The following is a 15,654-nucleotide window of genomic DNA, read 5'->3' on the forward strand; positions in this document are numbered from 1 at the left end:
GGACATCCCTCATTACCAACGACTTTACTTATCGTTTATCATAAATGTGCGTTCACGATTTAATGCAATAAAGATTAATATTTTTTTACTACCTATTATAATAATAATTCTGAGATACAATATTGAACGTACTAATAATTTTATTACAATATCGTAATTTTTTTTCGTCATTTTCGTGTCTCGTTTTGGTGTTGCAACTGTAGTATATGCATACGATTTATATGAAGTCAAATTGTTATAACAAACTACAATTTTTTTTTTTTTAAATTTAACCATTAATACTAGTTTTTTAAATGATGAATAGTGTAATAAGTTGATAAAAATTCAATTCACAAGAATTGGCCAAGGGTTTTTAAAATGTGTTTGTAAGTCCAAGTGTTAAAATAAAAAGTGTATTTGCCCTAAAAATAATATTTCATGCGCTTCAAAATGTCACTTTTCTACAACATGTTATAATAAGTAAATAGTAGTTTAAGTAAAATATTTATATAATAGTAATTATATAATAATAGATAAAAATTAAATGTTGTCTATAATATGAGTAATAATGTATAATAATTATAAGAATTTTAATGTACTATAACATATAATAAAATGTTTTGTACTTTGCCTAAAAAAAAATTGGCATTTTGCATAATGCCTAGGTCTTTTATAAAATAATATTGAAAATCATATGTTTTACTTTGCCTAAAATGGGTCGGCAATTTGCATAATGCATTGGCATTTTGCATAATACCTGAATTATCCATATTGACAGAAACATATATATATAACAATAATTGTATAATCATACTGGATGTCTGCAAACGAACTGAGTCACAATATAATCTTTGACAAATTGAGTCCCGGGTTATTTTAGGGTATATGCCAGGGGTGGCCAAATCACGGCTCGCGAGCCGCATGCGGCTCTCGTCACAGTCGTATGCGGCTCGCGGTCTTATTTACAAAAACCAAAATATTTAAATTTTTTTTGTATACATTTATAAAAAAATGTTTTTATTGTATTTATTTAAGGCTTTAGTATTATAGTGGATAGAATATAGATTAAATCAAACAAAAAAAATTAATTAATATGAATAATAAATTAAAAAATTAAACATTAAGCTAATTTTGTTTGCGTGGTATTTTTTTCGTGTCTACTTTTTTAGTAAGCTTCTTAAGATCTGGTTGAATTGATGTAAGAGCAGTTCTTAGTAATTCTGTAAGATGATCATCAGTCAAATTTGAACGATATTTTGATTTAATTATTTTCATTGTTGAATAAAGTGATTCACACGAATACGTCGTTCCAAAAATTGATATCAATTTTACCGCACAGTTTTTAATATTTGGGTATTTTAATATAGAAATATGCTTCCAAAATTCCAATATAGAGGGACAATTGTTTATAAACTGCTTAAGACCTTCATCTTCTAATAACTCCAAGAGTTCTATTTCGAGATCCGCTTTATTTGTGATGATTGGATGTGATAATGGACATCCCTTTTCAATGACATTAACCAAAAATGGATTTTCTAAAAATCCGAATGAGGGTTTTAATGCCTTTAGGTCTCGAAATCGTTCTTCGAAGTCAGTAAATAGAAATTCAAGTTTAAGTACATAGTCGTCACAATTAATTTTTATTTCTGATTCTATCAGGGACGCTTCTATTTTTTCTAAACATGAAAAGTGAGTAAAATTGTTTGATTGTAAATCTCGTATGAAAAGTTTTAGTTTATTTTGAAAACTAAATACTTTTTGCCGTAGGTCAATTAATAAATATTAATAATTTTTGAATAATTAAAGAAATTTAGGTAATAATGAAATAACATTCTAATTCTCATATATGTTTCATAGTGTACATTTAACAAAATGGTTATAAATTAGTAAATGTTTAGATGGACAGAATAAAATATAGCATTGATTTTCGAGCGAATGATTAACATCTATTAGTGATCCTCGTTAATGAATATGTAAATGAGGCCCAGAGTAATAAGTCATGAGTATGACAATAACATATATTTTTAATGTCGCATAGCATAATTTCCGCTATGTTTAGAATCTAGATGGTTGATATTATATTTTACTTAAAATAATACTCGGACTCAATTCGTATACTATTAGTTTCCTAACCTGTGATTCATTTAGTGTATCTCCCGTATGTACCTGGGATTCAATTAGTATATTCATTTTTTCTCGTTTAGGTATAGGAACTCAATTAGTACACAGCGTATTGGATTATGATAACGATTTTTTTTTTACCATAGTAGCGAATTGCACATTAACTACTTGTACAATTGTATGGTTTAGTAAAATATTATATAAATGACTTATAAAAGTAATATTATTACAACTTATATTTTATTTGGTTTTTATTATGATAACTATACTATTAAATAAATCTTATACATCATATTTAAAGTGATTTTATGAGTTTATGCATTTAATTAATAATATAGTAATAATTTTACTATTAATAAATACAAATACTATGCTATTATATTGTACATTGTAAATATTATTAAATATAATATAATTTATTTATAATATTTATTGAAGTCTGGAATCATTGACTATAAACAAATAATAACGTTAAACAATAGGCTTTTCGGACATTTCTAGACAAAGAGAGGAATAATTTGTTCACCAATTTACACGGTGAAAAAAATTTCACTTAAAAATTGTTTAAAAGAAGATAGAGTGATAGAGAATGCTGTGATAGAGAAGAAAAACTATTAAAATGGGCGCTTAAGTTAATTATAATCTACCGTACGTCATTATCATTATAAATTCCTTGATTGGTGACATTAAGTCTATAAAATCTATTATTCTTCTTAACGAAACGCTACTATTTTCATCTCGTTTAATATACATTGTCTCCGATCGATCAGTGTCAAAAATAAATCATAAGTAAAATACCTATGCTTAAAACAATATAACAACTTATAATTGAACCCGCGAGTCCTAATGCGCCTTGTTCTCTGCATTGCTTGCTGCAGTTATGATGCATTTTTAATAACATGGTGCTACGAAGGGGTTATAAATATATTATCGTATGTACATAGTTATCACGTTGATATAATTTTTTATTTTTTTGATTTGTTCTTCTTTTCCCTATGTATAGTATCAATTACAATAGTAATAAAAGCAGTAGTAGTATGGAAGATTGATTGTTTCATAATTATTGCATGCGAACTACTGCAGATATGAAATGGACGCGCGCGCTCGTATGGAATTCTCGAGCAATGAAATAATCGCAAGACAAATATTTATAAAAATAAAAAAAAAATGTCCTCTCGTAGTTTATGTTTATACACACATATAAAGGTATATGGAGTATAAAACGTCGAACACCAGTTAATTGATTTACAATGCGCGAGTGGATTAAGCCATTAGCCGCCGCGTTTATATACGTTTATCGTCTTGGGCTGTGCAACATCGAGCATTCGTCGTCTTTGCAGCTACGATGTATATTAACTCGGAAGGACGCGTGTGGGCATCGCATATTTATTTCTATACACATAATATTCTTATTATTATTACGTACATATACGCCTTTTATTATATCACGCTATGAGAAAACGCGCAGACAATTTAGTATTTTATACGTACGCGACAACGTCATAATCGGCAATAGGATAATAATGTATAAAATTTATAATGTGATCTTTTGCTTTTTTTTTTTTTATTGAAAATAACACACGCACAAAACACATAAATAAAATGTATTATACCCATCACCTGCCGACTCTCGGCCGTTTATTGTTATTTTTTATTATATTTTATTTTTTGCTTTTAATGAGCTCTACGAATAACAACTCGTTCTAAAACGAGTACACTACAATAATATTAATAATGATCTCCGCGCGCCACCATCTCCATTCGAATAGGAAGAGATCCGTTATCCACGAAATACAATATATAACAAGTCGTCATTTTCGGGGAGCAACATTGTTTTTTATGTACAATACATGTGTACATACATAAAAATAAATAATTATATTTTTATTCGAGTACTTATCACTTAGGCATATACACATAGTGGTGATGGGTGTGAATCTTCACCACATAAATTTATAATATGTGACCTTATAGTTTTATCTTGGAAAATAATTTTGAAAAAATAAATTCGTATCCAATTTAAAGACTAAATATTGAATTTTTGTGATAGCTGTTGAATTTCGTAATTCAAATGTTTATTTTGCTGGTTAGTTTCATGAAATCACCAACACCATTACCGAATATTCAGTGAAACATACGAACTAATTGAAGGCATTTATAGGATACGAGTGCCTACTGTTTTTATTTCAGTTCTATAGAAACAGCTTTAATTATGCTAATTTAATTTATTTTATGTTTAAGTTGCGGGTTGGGATATTTCTGCTGTTAACGAAAGCTTCTTTAAAAATAAAAATGATCAATTTTGGTCAGGTATTATTGGTAAAGTTTGTAAATTATTGGGATAAAATAATGAGTTCATAATATCAATTGTTATGGACATGTGATTAATACGTGTTCCGTATTTTTTTTAACGTAGTAAAATATATAATCGTAGACACCGCAACCACTGTGGTTCATTACTACGTCGTAATTGCATAAAATCACAATATTAGCGTATTGCTTTTTTTCACCACACACGAGAGACCGTACGCCAAGAGTTTATTGTTATTTTACGAAGCGAAAGGATCAGCCACGCACCGTCCGCCACCGCAAGCATCGTATTAATTTTCGTTTTTATTTTCGGAAGTCATGATATGCGTTTATGGACGGGAAAAATCGATTATTGATCGCCCAGCAATTTTTATCATCAAATCGTGATGTACATCTCTACCAACTCCGCCGCTATCACGCGTATAAATACGTGTATAAACTTGTTCGTGGACACTTTCGTGTTATTATCTGTGTTTACATCATACTATAATTATTACTTACCTGTACGTGATGGACCTCTATGGATCCCCAATAATATATTGTATTAATTGTTCTCGATGAGTATTAATATTTATTTTTTGATTAGTAGGTTACAATTATTTCGTTTTTCTTCTTCATACCATATGTGACAGTCGAACAATCGTCATCGAATTAAATTTTAATCAAACTACCCCGTGTTGATAATGTATTAATTTTATTATTTTCTTAACCTTTACGTCACATTTTCATAATATGTTTATTGATACATTGGTACGCTCACTAATATGTTGTATGTGTGTAATGACACCTATTTATATTTCACAAGGATTTTATTATTATACATTTGTAATTACAAAGGAATAAAGAGATAGAATTTTCGTATTTTAAATTGAAATACATATTATTCTTAATCGTATTAGGTATGTTTTTAATAATTAATTACGTTTGTTCTCAGACGTAGTGTTATTTTTCAAAATAAATTATATAATTATTATAAACGTATACTCAACTTGTCAGGATACATAGATGCGTATTTATATGCGCGCGTGTTTCTCTTTTAAATTTACATTAAATGTTTGATTTCAAAAAAATTTTATTGCATATGTTCTCAATGTCTATCAAGTCTGTCAAGTATCCTTTCAAATTAATAAAGACGCATTATATTTTCTTTCAACAGTAAATAAAAATTAATAATAAGTTTGATCATTGAATATATTTATCAGTAAAATATTTGTCATATTTATGTGCGGGTACGTTTTCGCTACCCACGCGTATAAAGAATCCAGAAGTTATTAATGGTGTTTTTTTTTTTTTTAATTACAAGACGTCCATAAAAATATAATATAATTATTAGTTGTTCGACGTTTATCCACCCACGCCACCCTATTTCTACACCATTGCATTTACGTGTAGGCTATTGAATTTCAATTTGAATGTTCGCGATTATAATATACTTTTATTACTCCGTGGTTTTCGATTTGCTTGTTTTAATTCTTCTTTTTAAGATTCTAAAATGTTAATGAATGTAATAAATAATTTTAAATTAGTTAAATAATTTAAATTACTAGTGTAAATTACACGTACAGGTATACAAGATAAAAAAGTAATTTTATCTGAGTAGTTCGAAAACACATTCTGTTGGAATATGATTTATTCTCGAGAGGAAAATGTAATATATATATATATTATATTCGTATATAATAACTCTACATATTGGCACTTTTAATTAGTTTTTTGTGTTGATTTTTATTAATTGGTATTTTTAATAAGTAGTAGTAGTAGTAGTTAATTTAATAGTATAGTTAATGTTGTCGAATTAATCCTATTAAATTGTTTAAGTAGTGAAATTTTACAGACTATGACGTATAAAACTTTTTAATTACATATTGTGATGTATTATGCGTCCTATTGAAATTATTAAAGCCACTATAAATGTAGTCAGAAAATTAACTGGTATACTCCATAGTTTATAAAATGTATTATGTATATTTTTTTTAAACAATAATTCAGTTCATACGTCGTTTTCAAAGTTGTGTATTAGTCTTATTACTCTAGTATGTACATGTAATATTTTACATATTCATGAAAAACATCGTTCTCTAGAGAAGTGCTTCAAAATTTTATGCCCGTCTAATTTTAAGTTTGCGAATTTAAATTAATAATAAACGAATCAAATCGATTGATATTTAATAATGTGTGAAATTATCAAACCACATTTCTTGAAATTATATAGTCTCTACAAATATACTCACCGATAAACTTGTATTGTACTCTTATATAGGACTATATAACATTTACGCTTTTCGAACGTACAATAAAAGTGGTTTCTTGAATTCTTGTTGACATTTTACAAATTTCTATTTCAGAAATAACACACTGTCGAAAAAGCATTCATTGCCACGAAAAATGACTGTAACTGTCAGAATCATTCAATATCGCTCAACACTACACAAACGATCAGGTAAGATATGTTTATTTTTGGTTAACTGTTCTAATACGAATGAAAATATTTATCTTCGGATCTTCCAGCGTTCGTATATATAAATTTATTTATGTGTGTGCACGAGCGTGTGTGTATGTATGTGTACATACTTCTCTCAAGGGACTTATATTAATCTTACCGTAGAACATATATTAATTCCTTCGGTTATTTTTTTAAACTTTTCACGTGCGTCCTTCTTCATCTCTTCTCTGCCGTCACCTGTAAATAGACGACAGTGTACCAATCCTTTCACCATGTGTGTCTTCTTTACAAGTGCGTGTGTATGCGTACGCGCTCACGCACATTAATATTTTAAACTATAAACCAGTTAAGGAGCGCGTGGAATTCGACTCCGAACGCACAACAGTTGGCATGGATTTCGGATTTAAACGGCGGAAGTAGTGTTTTATTTTTGTATTCGAGTAATGGTTGTGTAAAAAAAAATTAAGAATAAAAAACAATTTGTTTTTTATCATAAAATAACGCCCTTTTCCCCTTGTTCTTCGTCTCTCAATTGCTTCGTTTCCTAACTAAAGTTGTCAAAAAAAAAAAAAAAAGTGTATAAAACCCGTTACGTTTCGTTAGCTGTATATGATGACGATATGTCTACTACTACACACCCCAATGTATCATTCATAATCCCGTGTTAACAGACTCCGTTATCCATAAAGTGATTATACGATCTACGACTTAATGCGCACACGCGTTGTGCCATGGCTAGAAGTCGTCAGGTGATTATTTTAATTTCTTCATTTTTTCCCTAGAGTAATTATATATTTTTACGCTCTACGTGACTATTCATGTAATAAATGCATTTTTTGTTTTTATGTAGGTATAATAATTCTTGTCGTATTTATATAATTATAAAGAAAAATAGAATTAAATCCTGTTGAGGAAGCACAAATTCGTGTCTCGAAGCCAACAGTAAGAACTAATTAAATTAATTAATAAGCATCAAACGAGCACTATGATTCGAATATAGTTAACCAATTAATTATTATATAATATCGAAATTTTTTTTTCTAAAACGGAATCGGCTTGCTTCATAGGTTTTTGTCTGATAAACAAATATTTTATTCACAATGGTACAGTGGCCTTTTCCTAAAGTATTAATCGCTAAAGTATTTGAAATAGTTTACTAGAAGAAAATAACGGTCAAGCGAACGCATAATTGTACTAAATTAGACGTTTGGCAAAAGTTTGATACCAATAATCACTATCAGATAGTAAACAAATAACAATAGCAGTAGTATATAAGAATTCATCTAGTAAATGTTCGACTAACCCAATAATTGTGTGATCTATCCGGAAAATTAGAGAGTTAGAGAGTGGGAAGTAAATATAATGTACTGCATATGTATTTATACCATAATATATATATATTGTAGATTGTGATCCGAAGTCTTCAATCCACTACTCTAAAGATAGTTTAAAGAAAGATGTCTTTAAAAAAATAAATCTAATAAATTGTTCGTCCGTATCAAAGGAATGTTTAAAAATCGTCCATAATTTATAAAAGTATTTTTAAACGAGTACATTTTACAAGTATATTATATTATCTACTCAGTCAGATTTTTTTAATTAGTTATATTTTGTTCATCACAAAAGTAACTTAAATTTACGTACTTTAAAAATTATATTTTTCTCATAGTATATTATCTATATTTCAAAAAATATTTAGGAATTTCAAATGCAAATATAGAATTACCGATTATTGTAATTATATCCAAAACATTCTACTGTTGACAAATGACAAACTATACCGTATTGTAACTATAAAATTAAATGTATTCGCTCTAATAAATTTTTAATCACGAAAGTGATAGTAAAATAAAAATACCCTCATAATATATTTTAAATTTAATGATCTTTGTTTAATATCATCAGAGTGTACACGATAGAATCCTTAGTGTAAACTTGTTAGCAATTTTTTTTTAAAGTATTTATACATGTGTACATTGACGCAAAGTAATAAACTAGCGTATAATTTATGTACATAAATATCAATGAAAGTACACTATGAAATTATTCATATTCTTTTTGTCCATGCCAGATATTTCTTAGTCGTCTTTATAGCTTACAGTTATTTCTGTCACTGAGGCCTGTCTATGTTACTGCCAAAATAAAAGTGCCCCGCTTAGCATCCGGGAAGGCCACAACAATATTATTATTATTATTATTATTGTTATTATTTTTAATATATTATTATTCCCATACGAAGACGTACAAAGAGTGCATTTTAAAGCCGTTATTAAAATATCGATGGCCTTCTGCCACTTTCTAAATTTTTGAATCTTACCTTACACTTTTACGGTTAAATCACACAAATCACAATTTTTGTCCAACTCATCTGACATAAAATGCATCCAGAGGCGTCATTTGGGGGAAAGCAGACTATGGCAAATGCCCCACTCTAAGAAATTTTAAAAAGTCGTCAATTCTTTGTCCGATGATCATATGCTAAAATCAGTAAATAGTAAATTTTTATTTACTATTTTGTACTCAGAAATCAGATAATATTCTTTTTTAAATACACGTTCACGGTTTATTAAAAGTTGGGAAATACTCGCTCTTGCCCGGTTTATGACAATTATTAATACGCAAACCTTATAAACTTTATTTTTGGTATATTATATATTTCTATGTATGTGATCTTTATAAAACAGTTTTCGTGATATCGATACCATAAAAATTGAGCTCATAATCTATAAAAAAAAAACCATTAAAATCGTTCCTATTTACTTCAAACTATGATACATTATATTTGAAATACAATTTTTTGTTTTTATAAATAAGTTCCGTAAAATATTAAATTTACAAATAATAAAATTATTAGTATTTATTTAATTAGATTTATATTATTATTCCGTTAAACCTATTGATAAGTAACTTATAGCCTATAGAATAAGTAAATAAATTAATGTTTTACTATCTTTAATGTTATTATTTAATTGAGTAAATTGAAACGTTTCATGTTCTTTTATTTATCATCACGACATCATTATTAATTACTAATTCTTACATGTTTTGTTTCAAAAAATATTTTATTGATGGTCCATGGTCCATAAATATTAAATATTTAAATATATAGGTAACTATAATTTTTTAAATATTATGAAGTTGGCAAATTTAATCAAAAGTTGAAATGACGCCCCTGAATGCATCATATTCGGTTCGTACTCAATGTGCCCACGAATTAAAATGTTATTGCTTGATAACTGTTTTCTTATGTTGTGTCCATCACAGTTTCTGATTTTTTGACGTGAAACATCTTATGACATAAGACATGCGGCGTGTCAGACCGGCTGTTGGCGTGGTGATACGCGGCAACGCGCCACCAAGCACTCAGCAGTGATCCCACTCTTCCTCACCATGCTATCAATTTGCGTGCATTAGGCTAAGTTTTCAGCAAAGTGTTGCAAATAAAAATGGTACCTCATACGTATGGGGCCAAACCTATTCGATTAATACATTTTTAGAAAATTCATTCTAAACTAAAATAATTAGGCGGTCAACAGTATTTACCAGCATGCCGGAAAAAATTAATACGTTCCTTTCTTTCCTTTCACGTTCAACGACGCCCGTGACTTCAGAGGTTACACCACGATGCCGCATCAAAAAATGCTGTGACATGTTTACACGTTATTGGCATTACAAACACAATCATATTGATTTATAAATTTTGATTACATTTTGTTATTAGTTTTTACAGTTTATAGATCCTTCGTAAATTTGTTTATTTTAAATACTTATAATAATATTACTCACTAGATAGTTGTAGATACGTAATAAATAATAATTAAACCAAAATCAAAGAACTCACGGTTATTATTATTATTATTATCGTCCATTTAGTGCAAAACGCCAAATAAAATTAATGAAAAAAATCATGTAAACCAGTATAAAATTAGTATTCTACATGATATAATTTGTTATGAATAGTTCTAAATTTGTAGATTTTGAAGTATTAATATCAGGAAAACTAAAACCATCGATTAAATTTAACGTAGAGATGATTGTCTATGGTCTATATGTAAAATAGCCTCAAAAAAATTATTTAAGATCGTCATTAATACAAGAAAAAATGTCCAATTTATCAATTTTATGCACAGGATCTGATTTGGTTGAGAAATGAAGTGAGAAGAACTAACATAAAAACTTGTAATTGTTAAATCCATAAAAAAAATATAATTAAAGAAAAATAAATAATATTATAAAAAAAAAATAATAATATATAATATATACATAGTTATATGGTTATAATTTTTTTTTTAATTGGCGTTAATATTAAAAATTACTTAAATTATTATCTGTATATTTAGAACCAATTTATTAGCATTATAATTGTATTTTATCAATATTTTCCACTAGTTCAAAAAAATTCTTTGCAAAATTATTCTGTGACATTAAACATATACCTATTTATATTTTTTAGTTTAAGTCAGGGGCGTATTTAGAGGGGTGATATGGGTGTTAGAACAACCCCCCTCGATCGTATTTTATGGTATTTCACCAGATTGCAAACTTACAGCGTAATTCGAAGAAACATTGTATACAACTTGTAGATTATACATATACTGTCTTAATATAATCGTTTTCATTTATATAATAATTTATATAAATTCATGGTATTCATTAATGTAATACGGGAAGGGGGAGAACCTCCACTTACCATAAGTCTATTCAATTTTAAAACACCCCCATTAAATGAATCCTGGGTATGCCACTGGTTTATGTAGATTAATTATTACATTTAACCTATATTTTATAATAATATTTTATTTTTTTAATTTATATATAGAAACCAGGATTTTTTTTTTTTTGGTTTCACTTAAAATTTATTTCTTTGAGGTGGAGGGGGCAAACATTGTTTGCTCTAGGGCGGCATCGGTCCTTAATCCAGCACCGTATTTATGAAACATCTGCAGTGCAGTAATAGATCATACCGATCTGGGCGTATATTTTTTTTGACGTTTAAATTTTTTGAAGAATTCGGAATAGTATTTTTCGGCTCAAGTAATGGCATTTTCTCGATCTTTATTTTTCATTTGTCATTAAAACGTGTTGTCATCCTCGTTGAATTGAAATAGATTTATGAATTTTTATAGTTATTGTTGTGTTTCGAATTGGCATTAAAAATATTTCAAACTGTAACTATTTTATTGTATTAAAATAAATATAATTTACTAATATAAAATGTGAAAAAATAAAGTCTGTTTATAAAAAATGCGAATAAGCAAATAATCAATTCATGAACACAATAATATAATAAGCGAGTAGTAATTATTCTGTTATATCAAAATTCAAAAATGTGTGTTATATAATTTATATATTGCATAATATAGCTTCTATGTTCGACCAAGTTTCTATAGGCAAAATAGTTTCTCCAAATGTACCTAATGATTTTTTTTCCTCTTTGATTTTTAATAAATAAATGTATAGTCACATTGCTCCTCAAACAAAATATTGATCGTGGATAAATATAACTCAAATATATAGTTAAATACTATAAAATGAGTGCTATCAGTAGATTAACGCGGAGAAATTATATTAATATTGATCGTTGATACAAACTTTTTTTTCTTTTGATGTCCACAGATAATTTCCATTTATATACAATATACAGTACGGACTACGGAGTTCAATCCCTTTTAACGTACAGTTTAATTTATTCATTCAATATCATCGTTCTCTCTGACTTGTGGAATCTTCTTGGAGTTTTTTTTTGTCAAATAATAACTCGGTTTTCCCATTATACACAAGTGTTGTCAATTTTTGGCTCTGAGCGCGGGATCACCCTCCGCGAGTTCCGTAGCCTCTGTGTACCACCACCTTTATGCGCTTGGAAAATTGTATACGACTACGACGACAACGACGAAATGATTAATGATTACCCATTCACTTTTCTTCTTGTTGAACCCTTTTCTTTGCCGGTTCATTTGTTATACATATTCCATGTTCGAGTTGTTAACTGATAGTAATTGACAAGCGGATGTTCATTAAAGGTCGGTACACAAAACGAGGTGGTTTTTTCGACCTTTTCACCCCTACTGCCTCTTGGTGCTGTAATATTACCGAGTGGTTGGTGGCCTACGTTGCATTAAAGAAGAAAAGAGTAAAAATGTTTTTCGTGGGATTTTTTTTTTTTTTTCTTAGAAGTAAATCGCGTAATAACTGCTACTTCTGCGGCGGTGGTGTAGAATAAAAGTTTGAGAATGAGAGTGGACGTGTGCTGAATTCGACCCTTTTTTCTGTAAGCCCCACATCGCCCGACGACAAAACTTTTGCCCTTCGGGTGACAATTATGTTTGAATTATCATTCCCCCGGCGCGCGCACCACGACCAACGCATCTTACGTTACAATACGGTAGCATTCCCGGGAATTCAGTTACCAATTATATCTATTACGATTGTCTCGTTTCTCCCCGGCGGACGGCAGAGCAAAAAAATATACGTGTTCAATAGCTTGTTAAACAAGTACGCAAGGGGGAACAAAAAATATATACATGATGTGTCCAAGTATAAATGTATACTATATTTATAGGCGCTGAGCAAAAAGTAGTAAAACTTAAATTTTTTCCCTTTTCACGCATTGTTTTAACCAGTTCGTCGAATATTGTTGTTCACGGTGCACGTATCCCACAGCGCGAAGAAATTACGCAATCACTACATTATGTTTTTATTCAAATAAAAAAACGAATAATGTTTGATATACAGGTCATGTTATTTTAGAGAGTGAACAACTTGTAAGAAAAATAAAACACCTGGGGTCCTAAAATCTTAACTTATTCTGATTTTGCCATTTTATGTGTACACACATAATGCACATAATATGCGTAATATCAACATATTATGTTGACCGAAATAACTTGTTTGTAACTTTAATATTTGCCCCCGAACGAGTAATTAACGTACATTACACTATTTTTCTATAAATATAGTACACATAGAGCTTGATGAGCATATATCTTTACAGTTTGAAAAGTTGCGGTTCGATGAGATGAATAATTTCACCAAAATTCAATATTTTTTATATTTATTTTTTTTTGTTTAACCTTGTCCATGTATTACGTTAAAACGAAAAAAACATTTAACTATTTTCACTTAGTCGATATGATCAATGCACGACAATACTAATTTACTATATGTACATTTTTATGTTTATATAAATACTCGCATAATATATCTGTACACATAGGTGTTGGTCTTCCATCGTATATGAATAGGTACACTTTGTAATACATGATACATCCTCTTCGGTTTTGATATGGTTATTAATATAAAATGGCTTTCTCTTCTATATATGCGGCGGTACAAAATGCATAATGAATTCTTTTTTGCGTCGTGTCGCTTCGAGATGGATCCGATCGACCATTCATCTTGATCAACTCGTTTTGTTCCCCGATTTCCCGGAGGCATGTCGAATTCTAAACGTTTAGTTGCTACCAGTGCTGCGGTATATAATATACATGTAGTCTTCTCGAAACTTTTTCTCTTCTCTTAACCTTATTATTGCTGCAATTATAATGTATACATGAGCGCAAACAACACATATGAACGAACAAATCTACAAAGTCGTTAAACGACAACCGTTTGCGTAGTAGACGATGCTGGATAGCTATTCTTGTTTTCGCGGCTCTAAATTAAAGTTAAAACAGCTTTCTCACGATGCAATTAAAATGGTTTGGCTACGCACAAAGGGAAGAAGCCTCCGATCGGAGAACGCGAGATCCTATTAGTTTCTGATACTGACGTAGTGTAGTAGTGTATGTACTAAAATCTTTTCCGCACACGTTAAGTTTATTATTATAATTATGTTAACGCAATGCGGGATTTCACTACGCACGTGAAACCGACCATTAACGGAGTTTCGTATTGGTACATAAACACCGTTGTGTAACATTAGTAGCAAGAAAAATAGATTTGTTCGGAACCCGCGAAAATCGATATCGGGACACGTGGGCGGCCGACAATAGTGATTGGATGGAAACGGTTTGAAATTGCAGTCATGAAATTTGTATTAGGTTTATAACACGCACACACATATACGTATATATATGAACATGTACGGACCGTGGGCGAATGCCTAAAAAAAGAAGAAAAAATAAGAAGAGAAAAATAGAAAACACCATTGCAACCGATACGGTAGTTCATAGTGGCAATGATCATATTTATATGGTTATTTAAAGGTTTTCTTATTTTCAAGGGCCGAATCCTTGGGGAACGATAAATTCGAGCCGGTCGAGCAAACGGGCTCCCGTCGTATTTCTGCTATTTTTCAATTTTTTTCCCCTCTCTCTCACTCTTTCAATGTTTTTTTACGTGTGCCTGCTGTTTATTTTCGCCCTTTACATTTTAAGGATAACTGTGGTGGTGTGCTCGGCTCTTGTTGTTTATGGTCCGTACAATCCATTGGCTCTAAATCGTGGTTACCCCGTCCGGGTTTTCTTTATTTATTATTTTTCTTTCTTTCTCTCTTTATATAAGTGTCCATAAAATTTTACGCCGGCCAATATAGTTTTACGATGATTTTACATTATCAAAGTTACAAGCCAAGTTTATGTAAAGAACGAGACTTGTACGTAAATTGCTTTACAACTGAACCAATGAATCATGACGTAAAACTGGCAGTGCTGTTAAGCTATACATGTATATAATATTGCATGTACTACGTATACAGTATACACTTATGTATATTTACGTGCAAGTTTCTATACGCCACATATATGCTTTCTATTTAGTACGGTACATAATAAATAAACGGCCACATTAAAATATAGCGA

The 15,654-nt window shown here is 29.7% G+C and overlaps 2 protein-coding genes across 2 annotated transcripts in view; one reads left to right on the plus strand and one right to left on the minus strand.

Moving 5' to 3' along the window:
* The window catches only part of LOC112680253 (alpha-protein kinase 1-like), a 123,170-nt gene that overhangs the window by 3,117 nt on the left and 104,399 nt on the right, over nt 1-15,654 (plus strand). Inside the window, exon 2 of the mRNA XM_025550289.1 lies at nt 6,756-6,850. The gene's annotated coding sequence lies outside the window, so the exon portion shown is untranslated. The remainder of the gene's footprint in view (nt 1-6,755; nt 6,851-15,654) is intronic.
* On the minus strand, nt 1,098-3,001 carry LOC112680251 (SCAN domain-containing protein 3-like). The gene is made up of 2 exons (XM_025550288.1): nt 2,935-3,001; nt 1,098-1,694 (listed from the first exon to the last, which is right to left on the minus strand). Exons 1-2 carry the CDS (start codon nt 2,999-3,001, stop codon nt 1,105-1,107), a joined length of 657 nt encoding a protein of 218 aa, XP_025406073.1. The 3' UTR covers nt 1,098-1,104.

The sequence above is a fragment of the Sipha flava genome, unplaced genomic scaffold (genome assembly GCF_003268045.1).
Source record: "Sipha flava isolate LNK unplaced genomic scaffold, YSA_version1 175_pilon_pilon, whole genome shotgun sequence".
NCBI lineage: Eukaryota > Metazoa > Arthropoda > Insecta > Hemiptera > Aphididae > Sipha > Sipha flava.

Excerpts from the sequence above, each read along its gene's own strand:
- LOC112680251 (XM_025550288.1), bottom strand. The coding sequence starts at position 3,001 with ATGTTATTAAAAATGCATCATAACTGCAGCAAGCAATGCAGAGAACAA. Across the intron at positions 1,695-2,934 it reads AGGCGCATTAGGACTCGCGG|ATTTACAATCAAACAATTTT; the intron begins GTTCAATTATAA and ends TTTTCATACGAG.